The 14,987-nt window shown below is 45.6% G+C and overlaps 1 protein-coding gene across 4 annotated transcripts in view; it reads right to left on the bottom strand.

The window, feature by feature from the left end:
• Nucleotides 1-14,987, bottom strand: part of CDHR3 (cadherin related family member 3) — a 68,980-nt gene that overhangs the window by 8,621 nt on the left and 45,372 nt on the right. For all 4 annotated transcript variants that reach the window (XR_009185849.1, XR_009185851.1, XR_009185850.2 and 1 more), the window contains exons 9-14: nt 11,074-11,245; nt 9,757-9,859; nt 8,759-8,857; nt 5,440-5,666; nt 3,213-3,384; nt 1,402-1,652 (exon numbers count right to left, since the gene is read on the bottom strand). Coding sequence is in view for 1 of the 4 variants with exons in the window: in XM_058297146.1 (XP_058153129.1) it covers nt 1,402-1,652; nt 3,213-3,384; nt 5,440-5,666; nt 8,759-8,857; nt 9,757-9,859; nt 11,074-11,245 (1,024 nt within the window). In the remaining 3 variants the exon portion in view is untranslated. The remainder of the gene's footprint in view (nt 1-1,401; nt 1,653-3,212; nt 3,385-5,439; nt 5,667-8,758; nt 8,858-9,756; nt 9,860-11,073; nt 11,246-14,987) is intronic.

Below are 14,987 nucleotides of genomic sequence, written 5' to 3'. Positions count from 1 at the left end.
AAATTTAGGAACTGAAAAGTCACTCCAAATCATGGCATAACCAGGGCCTATCATAGCAATTGCCTCTCAATGACTGGGAAGGCATGAGCCATGGAAGTAGGTTGTTTTGTTTTGTTTTGTTTTTTACACCTTGTAGATTTTTCAGTGTTTCATTTGACTACAAGCTGCCAGTGCCAGATAAGTGGGCTGATGTTATAGTGAAACCTCAAGTTCAGCATCTGCTTCCTAGAGTAGGAGACAGATAACAAGTTATGGAGATTTCAAAATTGGAGATGTCGCAATGGGATCATGCCTTACTCAGGGGACCCTACTGGCTCCTACCACAATTAAATGCCCTTGGGGTGACTTTACACCTCCATTCATTGGGGATAATATTGACACAAACCCAGGAGAGGTTAACGTAAATCAGCTACGGGTAAGAAGCAGGAGTTGGCCACCTTTCATGGGCAACTTTCTAGGGTTCTGATTACATTTCCTCCAGCATGCTGCAAGTATGGGGTTGTGAACAGCAGTGCAGCCTTCACAAGCCAAGAGGAGGGAAGGGTAAATAGAAGCCAGTTCCTCCAAGGAGTGGGGATGGCAGTCCGGTTGTCAGATTCCAAGGTGCTCCCTTCCTTCTCCACACCGATTCTATTCTGCCACCTGCTTGTTTTCTTCCTACACAATTTTCACCACAAACTGTAATTATTTTATTGATTGGCTTACTTGTGTCTGTTACCCTCTCTTGACCAGTGGCTCTCAAATGTTCACACATATCAGAATCACCTAGAGGGCTTTTTTATGAACAGATTGTTGGACCTCAGCGTGTCCAACACGCTTTTTTATGAACAGATTGTTGGACCCCCAGCGTGTCCAATCCAGTAGGTCTGGGGGTGTGACCAGGGATTCCGAGTTTCAGCGTCCTTCTCTGAAAGGCGTGGAGATGATAGTGTTTAGGAGAGATATAACTTTAAGAAGCTCATGGGGGCCTGAGAATTTGCATTTCTAACAGGTTCTCAGGCAATACTGATGCTGCTGGTCCGGGGCCACTTGAGAACCACTGGCCTGTATTATAAGCTCATTTTTCATTTGTTCACCAGAGAGACTGGCATATTATAGGCATTCAGTCAGAATATGTGAATGAACGACTTTTTTTTTTGGAGTTGTGATAGGGAATAGGGTACAGAATACTGCACGATGACTCTTCAAAAGAGGGAGAGAGGGGAGCGGATGCAGCTCAGTAGCTGAGCACCTGCTTCCCACATACGAGGTCCATCCAGCCCATGGTTGCCATCACTGGCAACATTCCGATAGCTCAGCTGCTCCCTGCAGACTACCCCACGTTTCTCCTGGGTCAAAGGACTCAATCAATGTAAAGCACAAGGGAATGTGGTTGGAAATTGCCAGTCACCAAAGTCTTACCCTAGGGGTGGTGGTGATGATCGTGGTTGGGTGAGGAATAACTTTAATACTCAGTGTCACTGTCCCTGTTTGAACAAGAGCCTCTGCTTTCTTCCTGCCAGATAGCAAGTTGTCATCAGTTATGTAGACAAGTAGCTTGTAGTCCCAGATCTTATCAAGCCCACCAGTGTAGTCAAAGTGAGATGCAAGCAACAAGTGTGTGACATTGGACCCAGCGTTAGGAGAGAAGGTGAAATGACTGTTGACATTGCCTAAGGGAGAGGTGATACAAGGGTATAGGGAAAAGAAGAAAGGAGAGTGAGAAATAAAAGTTGAAAGAAAACAGCATTCAATCTTTTCATCGAAGGCCCACACCTGAGGAGGACACTGTGTTCCTGAAGCACCAGGCTAGATCAGTGATATGAATAGGCCTTAACTGTGTCAGAAATTTCATTAGTACAAGGAAACTCTTGCTCACAACAGTGTGGCCAAAAACAAGGATGAGTAGAAAAGGATAACAGCACGGCTGTCCTAGGAGAAGCAGCCGCCATCTTGCTGAGCATCAGGCAGAGAGATTTAATGATCCTGGTGCAGCTGCTTCCAGCCAAGCCTTGTCATCTGGCATCTCTTTGGTAACAACATGTGTAACTCACACTTGGACCAGAGGGCAGGCAGCAGGAAGGGGGGTGACGGGGGCTGCATGCCTAGCTGCAGGCCGGGTTCACATCAGACCTTCAGTGGAATCCGGCAGAACGTGCTGGATACAGATGCCTCTGGGGTCCCCAAAAGAAAGTGCTTCCTGGCTTTTCAGGAATCCCGGTCCAGGGTCCCCCCACACCCCTCCCTCCCTCCCACCGCACAGCTCTGTCAGGGCTCCCGGCTCTTAGCTCAGGGAGCCTGGGGCCAAGAGGCTGCCAGCCCAAGCAGGCTCTTGCTCATTCCTCCGGTGGCTCCAGACTCATTACCGACTGAAAACCAGTAAATGGAGCAGGAGATGATGCAATTTTCACTCCCTTAGCAGCGAAGTGCACCATAAAGGCCTCGGGGTTCTCAGTATGGATTATTTCCATCTTCAGCAACTGCAGTCTCCAGGCAGTTTCTGCCCCTGGGTTTTGTGACACAGACAGCTCGAGAGGCTTCCTGCTGTTCAAGTTCCTGCTCTGCCAAGGCTCAGCAGGCAGCCGAGATGGATTTTACTCTTTCACGTGGAATTGCTCTGCTTGTTTGGGTTTAAAGCTCTGGCCCCAGCACTTCATTAGATGAGCTATTTTGGTCTAATTTCCATTGAGGGGTGCTCTTTTTTTTTCTCCCCACAATGGTATATTTTTAAAGAGAGAAAAAGAATGGAGCAGAGGAGAATTCCTGAGGACACATTTCAAAATGCATTTAATCTATTTCACCTATTATTACCCAGAGAGGCCTGGGGATCCCTGCCCCCACCACAAGCTTCCAGGAAAAGAGGTTGTTGAAGAGTTGGACTACATTTTTAAAAATTACACTAATGGGATTTATGAATCTTTCATAAGTCGGAGTATGTGGGGGTCACCATCAATGGGATTCACCCTTCCTTGAGCCTTTGGCCAACAGTGTATGGGGGTCTGGGAAGAGTTAGGGGGGCCGAGAAAGGGAAGCCAGGAGGAGGCCGGGAGGCATGGAAACCATTCCATTCTGCATCCCTGCTTTCCTCATTCCAAATAACCACCTGCCGGGCACACTCTGCCCAGATCAGTGGGTGAGCGCCCACCCTGCCCCATTCCCTCTAAACTGCTAAGGCCTCAGACACCAGCATTCCTCAGAAATGGGGTCCAGGACTGTCAAACCAAGTACTATACCTGGGTCAATGGAGTAACGAAAAGATCTAGGGCTGGAATCAAGGTCAGTACATGTCAGCTTGAAATTCTGAATGTTTGTGCCAACTTTGAGATCCACTGGAATGGCCAGGAAATAAGAGTTGGGAAAACAAATGGGTTTTTCATCATTTTCTTCGAGGATGTTCACAGTTACCTGGAGCAGCAAGAAGGTGGTCATTCTTAATAGCAAAAAACTCAGTTCACAACTATATATTTCAATAAATTTAAAAAAAAAACACACAAAAAAAACAACTTAGTGAGTTACTGTGTGCCAGGCACTGGGTTAAGCACTTCTCATGGACTAACTCATTGAACTCCACATGAGATAGATAACATGGTATTCCCACTTTACAGATGAGGAAACTGAGGCATAGAGAGATTAGGTAATTAGGTAACTGAGCTAGACCATTCAGTTGGTGAGTGGCAGAACTGGGACTTGAACTAAGGTCAGTCCTATTCCAAATCCATTGCTATTAACATCTACACTCCATGTGTGTGCATATACATGCATACATTCATTTACTCTCCCCTCACACACACACGCTTAGACACATGCACTCATCTCCAGATAATGCTGAGTTGTTTTTCCAGTCATGGTTATCGATTTGCAGTGACTCCCTATACTTTTTTGCACACTGCCCATTGCGAATTGGAAGTTCAGGCTTTAGCTTTAGGTTATGGAGCACATATTATTATATAATTTACTATAAGTTGGCTCCACATTTTGGATCTCACTCCAGACCAAGTAATTTGGACTCTGGAGGGTGAGTCCCAGGCTTTTTTTTTTTTTTTTTTAATGTTCCCCCACTGGGATAAAAGGGGTCTATCTAAGCCAGGATCTTTCCTGCAACCTGGATTATTAGCACTGTTCGAAGCCTGTGGCGCTAACCTGCCACAGGCAGGGCCAGCCAATTCTCTTTCACGGCTCTTTTTAGCCTGGTGACTTGGAGTATGGACTGGGATGCCTGCCAGCCCAGAACCGTGGACTGTCGGCCCTGAAAGGGACTTATGTGATCATTTCATTCATTGCCCTTTTTAAAAGCTTATGACTTTTGAGTCGTATTCATCCGACTTTTGAAATTTTGAGTTTTCAGCTATTCTTGAGTTCAGGAATAAATTGAAACATTCACTCTAGTTAGCACCCAAAGTGGAGTCCATTCATTTTTCTCAAAAAGCCCCAGACTAACAAATACCTCCATCATCTCCAACATAACACATCCTTTCCTTGGCTAGCAATGCTGAGTCTCACACATCATTAAAAACATCATCCCGATAATTCAAAGCCAGGATCAAAGAAACTGGACTCTTCAGGCATTGGGTTTTCAGTTGAATCCCCATTTAAAAGATAGAGAATTTGGGACACAGATAAGCAGGGCTCAGACCTCGTCAGAAAATTGGGATCGAAGTTGAGAAATGAACTCATCTCTGACTCTAAACCAGTAATTCTCTATATCACACAGGGCTGCCTGCCACTGACCAAGAGCTCATTTTTCCTTCATGCTTTTTCACTTTCCTAATGGGAAAGCCTCCCCGAAAGAGCTCCATCTTTGTGGACATCACATTGCCCTCAGTGTCCTCAAGGCTGACAGCACTGACCTGTTAAACCCTTGGCTACTCAAAAGGTGGCTGTGGCCCAGCAGATCAGCCTCAGTTGGGAGCTGGGGAGAATGCAGTATCTCAGGCCCCAGATCTGCCGAATTAGAATCTGCATTTCATGAGATTCTCAACACGAAAGGGTGAGAAACAGTACAGCAGTGAACCAAGCCCCGTCATTTTAAGACCTAACCCCATCCTAGAGTGCAGAGGGTGGGGTAGGAACATGACCAAACTACTGTTGCGGGGGAAACACATAGCTAGGAAGCCACACCTCACTTCTAGGCCCTGTGCATTCCACCACTTGCCCACCATGAAAGCAAAGGGAGATTTAAAGGGCAACAGGGGACCTTATGGATTCAGCAGATAACCCAACATCTGACCATCAGTCTCAGTGCTTCTGCCAGGCACACACACACACTTGGGCCTACAGACATCAATCTTTATTTCCTGGGCATGTGGTCGTGTGGCCTGGTCATTGCTATCAGTTTCCAGTCACATCTGCTGTATGTGTCCGATTAAGAGTCCTGATTGCTGCAGCCACATCCCAGGGGGCCAGAGAGACCCTAAGGTAACCAGCCAGGATGGCGAGAGCACACCAAATAGCCCCACTCACAGTGACCGAGCTTGTGTCCTCACTGTTGGTGGCCTGGATTCTGAGAACATAAGTGGGAGTTGTTTCATAGTCCGCTTTAGTCACTAGCTGCAGTTCTCCTGTCTTGGGGTTAATCCAAAAGATGTTTGGATGCTGCAGACTGGCCCCTCCGGTGGAAATGGAATACCTGATGCTACTCTGGGGGAAGTCTTTATCAGTCGCTTGCACCTGTCCAATCCGGGTTCTAGCTGGAAGAAAAAATATATAGCTGAGATTAGTCCTGCTGATAATGGGGGTGGGGGGGAGGCAGAAAGAAACGTCATTATTGCCCAGGGGAGAAGCCTTTTGGAGACCTCTTTGCTGTTCAAACTCTGCATATTTTTGCTTTGGTTTGTTGTAAAGATTTATTTTTTTTCTTCCCTTCCCCTGCCCCCGCCCTCGCTTACGCCCCACTGTTTTTCCTGTCTGTGTCCATTCACTGTATAATCTTCTATATCTATTTCTCTTTTAGTCTTCTCTTCTCGTCTTTCTCCTCTAGGATTCACCAGGATTCAATCTTGAGGACCTCTGATGTGGAGAGAGGTTCCCTGTCAATTGCGCCACTTCAGTTCCTGGTCTCTGCTGCACTTCATCTTGACTGTCCCCTTCATCTCTCCCTTGCTATATCATCATCTTGCTGCATGACTCACTTGTGCAGCATTGGCTCACCACACAGGCACTTGGCTTGCTGCGTGGGCACTGGCTCGCCATGAGGCACTCTGCTCACCACGCAAGTACTTGGCTCGCCACATGGGCACTTGGGCAGGCACTCGGCTCACCACACAGCACTCGGCTAGCTACATGGGCTTGGCTCGCCACTCAGGCATGCTTTCTCTTCTTCTTTTTCACTAGAAGGCCCCAGTGATTGAACCCAGGTTGTCCCATATGGTAGGGAGAGGCCTTATCACTTGAGGCACATCCTCTTCCCTCTGTGTGTTTTTTATCTTCAATTCCATTAAATTCAAATTATTCTAATGAGTACTTACTAGGTAACTAACCAGTCCTACAATCCAAGGTGTACTGTGAGGTGTAAAAGAAATCTTAGCATTGCAGATGATTCTCACCCTTTAAAGAGACTACAATTATTTTGCTATTGTAGACAACACCGCAAAGAACATCCTTACACATAACACATATATCTTTCTGCAGTAGTGTTATTTAAAAGTCTTTTGTAAGGAAGCAGCTGTGGCTCAGTTAGTTGGGCTCCTGTCTACCATATGGGAGGCCCTGGGTTCACGTCCCGGGGCGTCCTTGTGAAGGCAGGCTTACCTGCACACTGCAGAGAGCCACCTGGCCTGCAAGCACCACGGAGAGCCGACTCAGCAAGGTGACGCAACAAAAAAAAAGGAAGACAAGCAAAAAATACAGAAGAGCATGCAGCGAATGGACACAGAAAGCAGACAGCAAGCAAGGCCCAAGGGGGGAGGGGAAAGTTTTTTTTAATTCTTAAAATTCTTTTGTATATTTCAAATTTCCTGTGATGAGTATGAATTGCTTTTATAAAATTTTAAATGATTTTTAAGAATTTAGCAATTGATGATTATAGGATATTACTTTTTAAATACCATTCAATTCTTATTTAACGAATCTTGGGGGTAAGACTGCTGACATTCTAGCTTGCTCATCTTATACATGTTCTTTCTCATAAATTACATTCCTCATGGAGAGATGCCTTCTCTTATTCAACTATATATCTTCAGCACTAAGTGAATTGCTTGATTGACCCAAAGAAAGTAATAAAAAATAATTGTAGTAAGATCTGTGAATTTATAAAAAGACTGTTTATTACTGTTATACTTGTTATTTGCAGGCTAAGGCATAAGGAATTTATTTTCTTTGTGCCCTCTTTTTTGTGTTTTAAAACTTAACGTCAGGGAGTAGATGTGACTCAAGCAGTTGAGTGCCTGCCTCCCACAGGGAAGGTCCCGGGTTTGGTTCCCAGTACCTCCTAAAGGAAAAACAAACAGACAATGAGCAGAAAATTAGCAAAAACAATGAGCAAACAAATGAGGGAGCCGTTGACGGGTGGGAAAGACATAATGTCAACCATCATAAAGAGAGAGAATAAAATGGAGGGGAGATCATTTTACAGAGGAGCTGCGGTAGTTTGAAACTGTATGTATCCCCAGAAAATCATGTCTTTAAAGCTAACCCATTCCTGTGGGTGTAAACCCATTGTAAGTAACGCCTTTTGATGAGGTTACTTCAGTTAAGGCATGGCCCAGGGTGGATCTTAATCCTCTTACTGGAGTCCTTTATAAATGGAAAGAAGAGAGAGAGAGAGAACCATGAAAGCTAGAAGTGAAAGAAAGGAGACCAGGAAGAGAAGGGAGAGACCAGCAGATGCTGCCATGTGCCTTGTCATGTGACAGAGGAGCCAAGGGTCACTGGCAGCTAGTCTTCAGGGAGAAAGCTTCGCCTTGATGATGCCTTGATTTGAACATTTTCCCAGACTCTAACCAGAAGCAAGTAAGTTCCCGTTGTTAAAAGTCAACCCATTTTATGGTATATGCTTTCAGCACCTTAGCAAACTACAACAGGAGTGTTTTATTTGTTTGTTTTTTAATGTGGAAGAAGCAATTTGTAATTAAAGGATCAAAAGTTTGGGGAGTGGGGAGCGGGAGTAGCTCAGTGGTTGAGTGCCTACTTTACATGTACAAGGTCCTGGTTCAATCCCTGGTACCTCCTAAAAAAAAAAAAACAGTTTGGGGAGGAAATCTAAGATTCTAGTGAGTTAATATTGTTACTTTCATTCTGGGAGAAATAGGAAGAAACTGGAGTGAGAAAGGGGAGTCATTTTCTTTAATCTGGGAAGAGTCTTCAGAAATCAAGGTGTTCTAAAGTGCAGGAAAGAGGCCTCCAGTGAATCCTAGTGAGGGAGAGAGAAAATGTCTTTATTTTGCTTTTAAATGAAGGAAATCTGAGAATGGGGAACTTTATCTTTTAAATTTCAATTCTCTGAGTGAGCTAGATAAAAATCACAATGGAGACCAAGAGAAAATTTAGGCTTCAAAGAGAGAGGATTAACGAATCAGGCAAACAGACAGGAAAGCAATCAGAGGTTTCGGAGAAATGCAATTTAATCAACAGTTTTCAAAATCCAGATTTCACCTGAAGGGCTCCTCCACAGTGAAGACAATTTGAAAAAAAATAAGGGATGTAATAAACACTAATCAGCAGTGAGTCGCTGTTCAAAACACCACTGTGGGCCTCTCCAAGGAAGCTTTCCCTTCCGCAGAGCTGCTTTTGGATGAAGAAGTCCATCAAGAACATTGTGAGCTGTGGCTTCTCTGTTACTTACCTGGATTTACTTCTGACACATCAAATATGTAAGATGGCCTATCAAAGACGAGAGGAAACTCATTTTCTGGGCTTGTTAGGATATAAATGTAGATGTTATCTAAAAACAGAGATAGGTTTTTTAAAAGTTACATCGCAATATTCTGTTCTCACGCATCCATTTGCTTTCTCGACATTTTTAAAAGCGTCTTCTGTATACCAGGCTCCAAACAACATATTGGGGATACAAGGTGAATAAGACATGGCAGATCCTGCCCTCAAGGTGCTTAGGGTAGCAGTACTTTATAAACTTGAGTACATGGAGCTATGGAAGCTGAAGGAGACTGGAGTCCAAGAGAAACTGGCAAGCTAATCCTTAGAAGGACCTTCAGAATTAGACAAATGGAGTGGGGTGGGGGGCCATGTTCTAGGAATGTACAAAGATCTCAAGGTATAAAACAGCTTAATTCACTGAGCAAGGTGTTTGGCTTAGTAGGAAAAAGCCGGGGCTTAAAGGGAGTGACTGGAGCTGAAGCTAGGGAACTCAGCAGGGGCCAGGGGACCAAAGACCTTGAATGCTAAGGCAAAGAGCTTAAACTTGAACTTGACAGTCCAGCGGAGACACTCAAGGGCTTTAAGCAAGGAAGTAATACAATGGCATTTGCTTTCCTAAAAATCACTGGCAGAAATGTGGAGGATGCCTTGGAGAGAGGGAAACTAAAGGCAGATAGACCCTTAAGGTAAGTGTTGTAATTCAGCCAGGAAAGAGAGGGCCCTGCATTAAGAGCAGTAGCAGTGGGATGCAGGTAGGTGTCAGACCCTGGAGAGTTTAGGAGGTAACACAGGAAAAAGGACTTGGTGCAGGATGCAGAGGAGGCTGGGATGATTCTCAAGTGTTTGGTTCTTTTGAAGTCTCCTTTTGAGCACAATTACCTAACACAACACCTAATCCTGCCTAGCCCAGTTTGGTCTTTGTTACTCAGGAGACTCCCTCATGAAATAAATAAAAATGATACTTGCTTTTATAGTGAGGAGGGGTGATATCCTGCACCTGGATTATCACAGTATATTTATTGCCAGTTGCTAGATTACTTGGATTTTCATAATCCAGATCACCAATCAACTAGAGCAAAAAAGAGATGTTCGATTAAGCAGAAAATGAACAGTCCCATTTATAATACAGACAGACATTTGCATGTACTGCTTGTGGGTGTGTAAATTGGCAAAAACTTTCTGGATAGCCCGCTGGCAAAATATATAAGAAACTTTAAAAAAAGTTCTGTGCATACCTTTGCTCACTGCTAAAGATCTTATTCTAAATAGTTTGTCATTAGAGAGAATCTATTGTCCAACAGCACAGGCTTGGGTTAGTTGAAGAAAAATAAGATATAGAAATCTGTATGCAGGTATAATTTCATTATTTAAAATCCTTATGCATTTATGTATGAGATATGCATAAAATATATGCATAGAAAAAAGACAAGAAGGAAACAAAACAAAACATCAATGAGAGGGTAACACTTCTCTGTGCTTCCTGAATTTTCTTCAGTGAACATGTTTTATTAATTTCCTAAATAGGAAAAACGAGAAATTGTTTTCTAAATGACACGAATAAAATTGGTAAGCCTTTCTTGGGGACTGAAGGAGAGCTTGGGATGGGATGTGGAGAAGGAGGTAAGATGAGGGGATGGGTTGTGGCCTGCTCATTCCTCTCAAGGCTATTTCTTTGGGTGCAAACTCTGGAGACCCCTGCCTTCCCTTGTCCTTCCATCATCCTCTTCTCTTTTCTCACACCTCTCCCACACATAGCTCATTGAGACCAGTCGTTTATGCCAATCCTCTTCCAATTCTGCTTTTGCCTCTTTGGAGTTGCTGTGGGGGAATAGGGCTCCCTGTACAACCTAATTTTCTCTTTCCCATTTGGGCCTCCAGTGATGCTACCTTGCCTAGTTTCTCAAGACGCACTCACGGCCTTGGCGCTGCTTTCCTGTGCACCCCATGCCCACTGGGCCAGGACGAGTGTTCAAATAAACAAAAGCACTTGAACCCAGAGGGCAGCTGTCGAGGCACATGAAACAGGCAGGCAAACTGTGTAGAATGTAAGAAAGAACCCAGTCCTTAGCACCTCAGGCCCAACAATGTGGAACAAATGATTCCCAGGACCTGGGTGAAATAAAGAGCAAATGGGAAAAAGAGAGTCACTATTAAGTTTGTTAGTAACAGCCACTCCGAGGGGCCATTACCTTGGAAATTTCCCTCTGTGGGGCAGCAAACGCACCATGCATGTTAGGCCAGCTTCCCCGATGCCCTTTAAATGTTGCAGTGACCGTTACTGACCACAATTTTCCCGGAGCCAGCTGGATCCTGTAAAAATCTGCTGCTGCTCCCCACTCCAGATGGCGTGGTGAAGTTGAATTTGTTGTTTGGTGCTTCGCTGTCATCATCAAAGCAGAACTTGTTCAGGTCCAGAAGCAACGTCCCCTTGGCTGCTCTTTCAGTCACCATAATGCTGGCAAAAAAATACGATTCAATATTTTCCCCAACAAATGTTGCTGGAGCATTCCTTCTGTCTTAGGCCGGGCCCCTCTGTTTTAGTTTCAATTCCAAGCAAGTCCTAGCTTATTTGAATAACCTCCTAACTTACCTCCCTGCTTTCTCCCCTCGCCTCCTTCCAAACTCTTCTTAACACAGCAGCCAGAGGGATCCTGGTAAAACGTCACCGTAAGTCACTCTTTTGCTCCTAAATCCCCGACAGCCTCTCATTTCCTCCAAAGTTCCAACCTTGATGGGCAGGGCCCTGCCTAACGTGCTCCTCTCACCCCAGCACCCCTCTGACTTCATCAGCGAACCCGCTTTTCCTTGCTCGCTGCCCGCACTCTGACCTCCTGGAGTTCCTTGAGCCCTTCTGCAGCCTCTGGCCAAGGTCTTTGCCCTAGCTGTGGAATGCTCTTCCCAGGAAAGCTCATCAGGCTCACTTTCCCCTTTTTTTTAGGGCTCTCCTGGCTGCCCTGTCTCAGATGTCAGCAATCCCCACCCACTGCTTCCTTCCCCATTCCCACTCTTTTTTTTTCACTTCTTATCCATTGTTCTATATATTTTACTTATTTATCCTGTTATTGTCCACTCCCCACCCCCATAGTGGAAGCGCCACGAGGGCAGGGACTTTTGTCTGCTTTGTTCTTGGCGCATGGTGGACACGCAAATATTTGTTGAGTGAATGGATGCTAGTTTATGAGAGCAGCACAGCACTGAAGAATAGAGGGGAAATATAAATTCTGGCCTCTGCCTGCAGGAGTTTATAATTTGGTGAGGGAAAACCCTGTGCCCCTGTACCTCTTGCCCGCATGCTCTGAAGACTGGGAATACCTGGATTAGCGTTCTGATGACGTTAATGTCACAGAAGGGCTCCTAACACCTCAATACCATTCATTCAATAAAGGTTTATTAAGGGTGGCGTTCAGGGTCTCCACTTCAACTGACTCCAGGGCCTAGGCAAATGGCACATGTGGGAAAAGCTGTCCCCAAACCCCGACCTTCTGGTTGAGCCCAGCTTGGCAAGGGAGGCTCTGAGAAAGCTGATTGACATTTTTAGGTTTCCATCCACTGAGGGCCATTAGCGTGTCTCCAGGTTGCAGTTTCTGCATTTACAAAATGGATGTAAGTCACGTCAGTTAATTTTTGCTCCATAATAAACCAGCCCCAAACCTAGTGGCTTAAAACAAGAAGCATTGATTGTTTCTCACAGCACCGCAGGTGATCTGGCTGTTCTGCGGTCAGCCGGCAGCTCGGCTCGGCCGGGCTGGACGGTGTCGGATGCCTCCCTCGCACTCCGGTGGCGGGAAGGGGCATGCTCCCTGCTTCGTGCTGTCTCTCATCTAGCAGGCTGGTGTGGCTCTCTACACCTTGTGGGACCTCAGGGTCCCACAAGCAGCAAGAGAGGACAAGTCCCAGCACACAATCACTTTTTCAAGCCTCTGCTGGGCCACATTTGTGAATGTTTCATCGATCAAAGCAATTCATGCTTAAGCTCCAATTTAGCATAGAAAAAGAGACCCACCTCCTGACAGAAGGAATAGCAAAATCACACTGCAAAGGGGTAGGCTGGGAACTGGTGGCTTTTTGCCACCTACCTCAATCGTATTTTGCCTTGGGCAAAGCTCCTTACAAAAATACACTGTGCCTGCCATGAGAAGATGCCTCACAGACCTTCAGCTAGAGGAGCACGATTACATCATTGACCACGGGCCCCAGCTGCTGTGATCTGAAATCCCCGGCTGGGGTTGCCATGTGCCAACAACGGGGCATGGCAGAGATACTAAGGCTGGTCCATTCCTGTCCTCTGATGGCTGACTTGGCCTTGCCGAAATTTCTTTAGACGGCACAGCAGCCCAAGACGTTCACCCACCTCCCCTTCTTTCCTTCACTTGCATTGCCATCTGATAACTCTCCAGTTTTAGCCAGATCTCTGCCCATTTTCTCCCACAAGAGTTTCCCCTAACAAAACTTTTCACATTTAGTCCATCTTGGCTTCCACATCTTGGATCCAGACTAACATCTGTTAATCCTCTTTAATCCTCTGTACTGTTACCCCACTCTGTGACCAAATTGTGCTCTCCCCTATGTTCCACAGTCTCTCTTAATGGCAGCCAACATGGACTCCAAGCTCAGCGAAACTGGAGCAAAGGCTGACAGCAAAGATGGTTTGAGGCTACTGAGGATAATCGGGTTTGCCTCCTGGAAAGTTTCCCTGGCAGGTATGACTGAGCATCCATGATGCCTCCTTGGCAAAAGTCACCTCTGTGTTTCAGCAGGATCAGAGCCCAAACATCTTCATTCTGGCCTTGATTGCACAATGTTATGATTCTGTTAAGTATTTAGAGTAGATTTCATTTCTTAAACACCAACTATTTTTTTCTTTATTTTTTTTTAAATGTTACGTTAAAAAAATACGAGGTCCCCATATACCCCCACCCCTCTCACCCTACTCCTCCAACATCAACAACCTCTTTCATCATCATGGCACATTCGTTACATTTGGTGAATACATTTTGGAGCACTGCTGCACCACATGGATAGTGGTTTACATTGTAGTTTACACTCTCCCCCAGTCCACCCAGTGGGCCATGGCAGGACACACAATGTCCAGCATCTGTCCCTGTAGTACCACCCAGGACGACTCCAAGTCCTGAAAATGTCCCCACATTGTATTCCTTCCTCCCTCTCACTACCCTCAGCAGCTACTGTAACCACTATCCCCACATCAATGCTACAATTACTTCCATTACTAATCACTATAGTCCCATAGTAGAATATCTATAAGTCTTCTCTAATCCATACTCTATTCCTCCAGCCTGTGGAACCTGGAATGGTTATGTCCACTCGCCCTCTATATCAAGAGGGAACACCAACTATTTGCTGTGTCATACTAAGTGCTTTTAAAACTCTATCTCTAATTCCCTTATCCCCTAGAGATTTGTGTTCCTATCTCTGTTTTGTAGGTGAAGGAAGTGGTTCAGAGTGGTTTGAAGAACTGTCCAAGGAAGCTAATGCTCCCAGGTGTGATTCTTTATTGTCTATATTAGAGTCACTGTAAACTTTAAATTCCATCATAGATGATCCAGACCCGCAGAGGGTTCAGGGGATCTGAGCCTTGAGCATTATCTGAGGAATTAAGAGTCCTAAGCCAGACATTTTGGGTGCTCCACGCTCTGCCCCTCATGACTGAGTGGCCTGTTTTTTCCTACTTCCCTTCCACTTGGTATTTCTTCCCCAAACACACAACTTGGAAAACTGCACTCCCTCATTCACCAATCCCTGCCTCACAGGCCGGCTGCCCTACCCCCCGGCCTTCTGCCCAGTCCCTTTCCCAACCACTGTTTACTCACAACAGCTTGTGACACTCTTTCAGCCAAGTGGCTGACAATTTACAACCAGGGCAAGAGGGCTATCACTAGACTTTGATGTCCCCATAGGTGCCTTGGGCTCATTCAACACCAATTTGGAAAAGCCCTGGGACCTCAACCAGTGCATAGACCAGTGGGGGACAGCAAGGGGCACCTGCCTTCCTCCAGACCCTGCCCACAGCCTGGCACACTGCCACGCTGCCTCCTTGGACCCAGCTAGTCGCACTGGGTGCCAGTGACCATATCACCCACTCTTCTGCCAGTTCATACCTACTTAGGAGGGACTATGCCCAAGATCCCTGAAGAAGGAATAAATATTTAGGGAGAAGTGTTGTCAGAGACTGCGGC

This window comes from Dasypus novemcinctus, chromosome 5, assembly GCF_030445035.2.
Source record: "Dasypus novemcinctus isolate mDasNov1 chromosome 5, mDasNov1.1.hap2, whole genome shotgun sequence".
Lineage (NCBI taxonomy): Eukaryota > Metazoa > Chordata > Mammalia > Cingulata > Dasypodidae > Dasypus > Dasypus novemcinctus.
The sequence above is the reverse complement of the archived record's forward strand: the minus strand, read 5'-3'. Positions and strand labels throughout refer to the sequence as shown.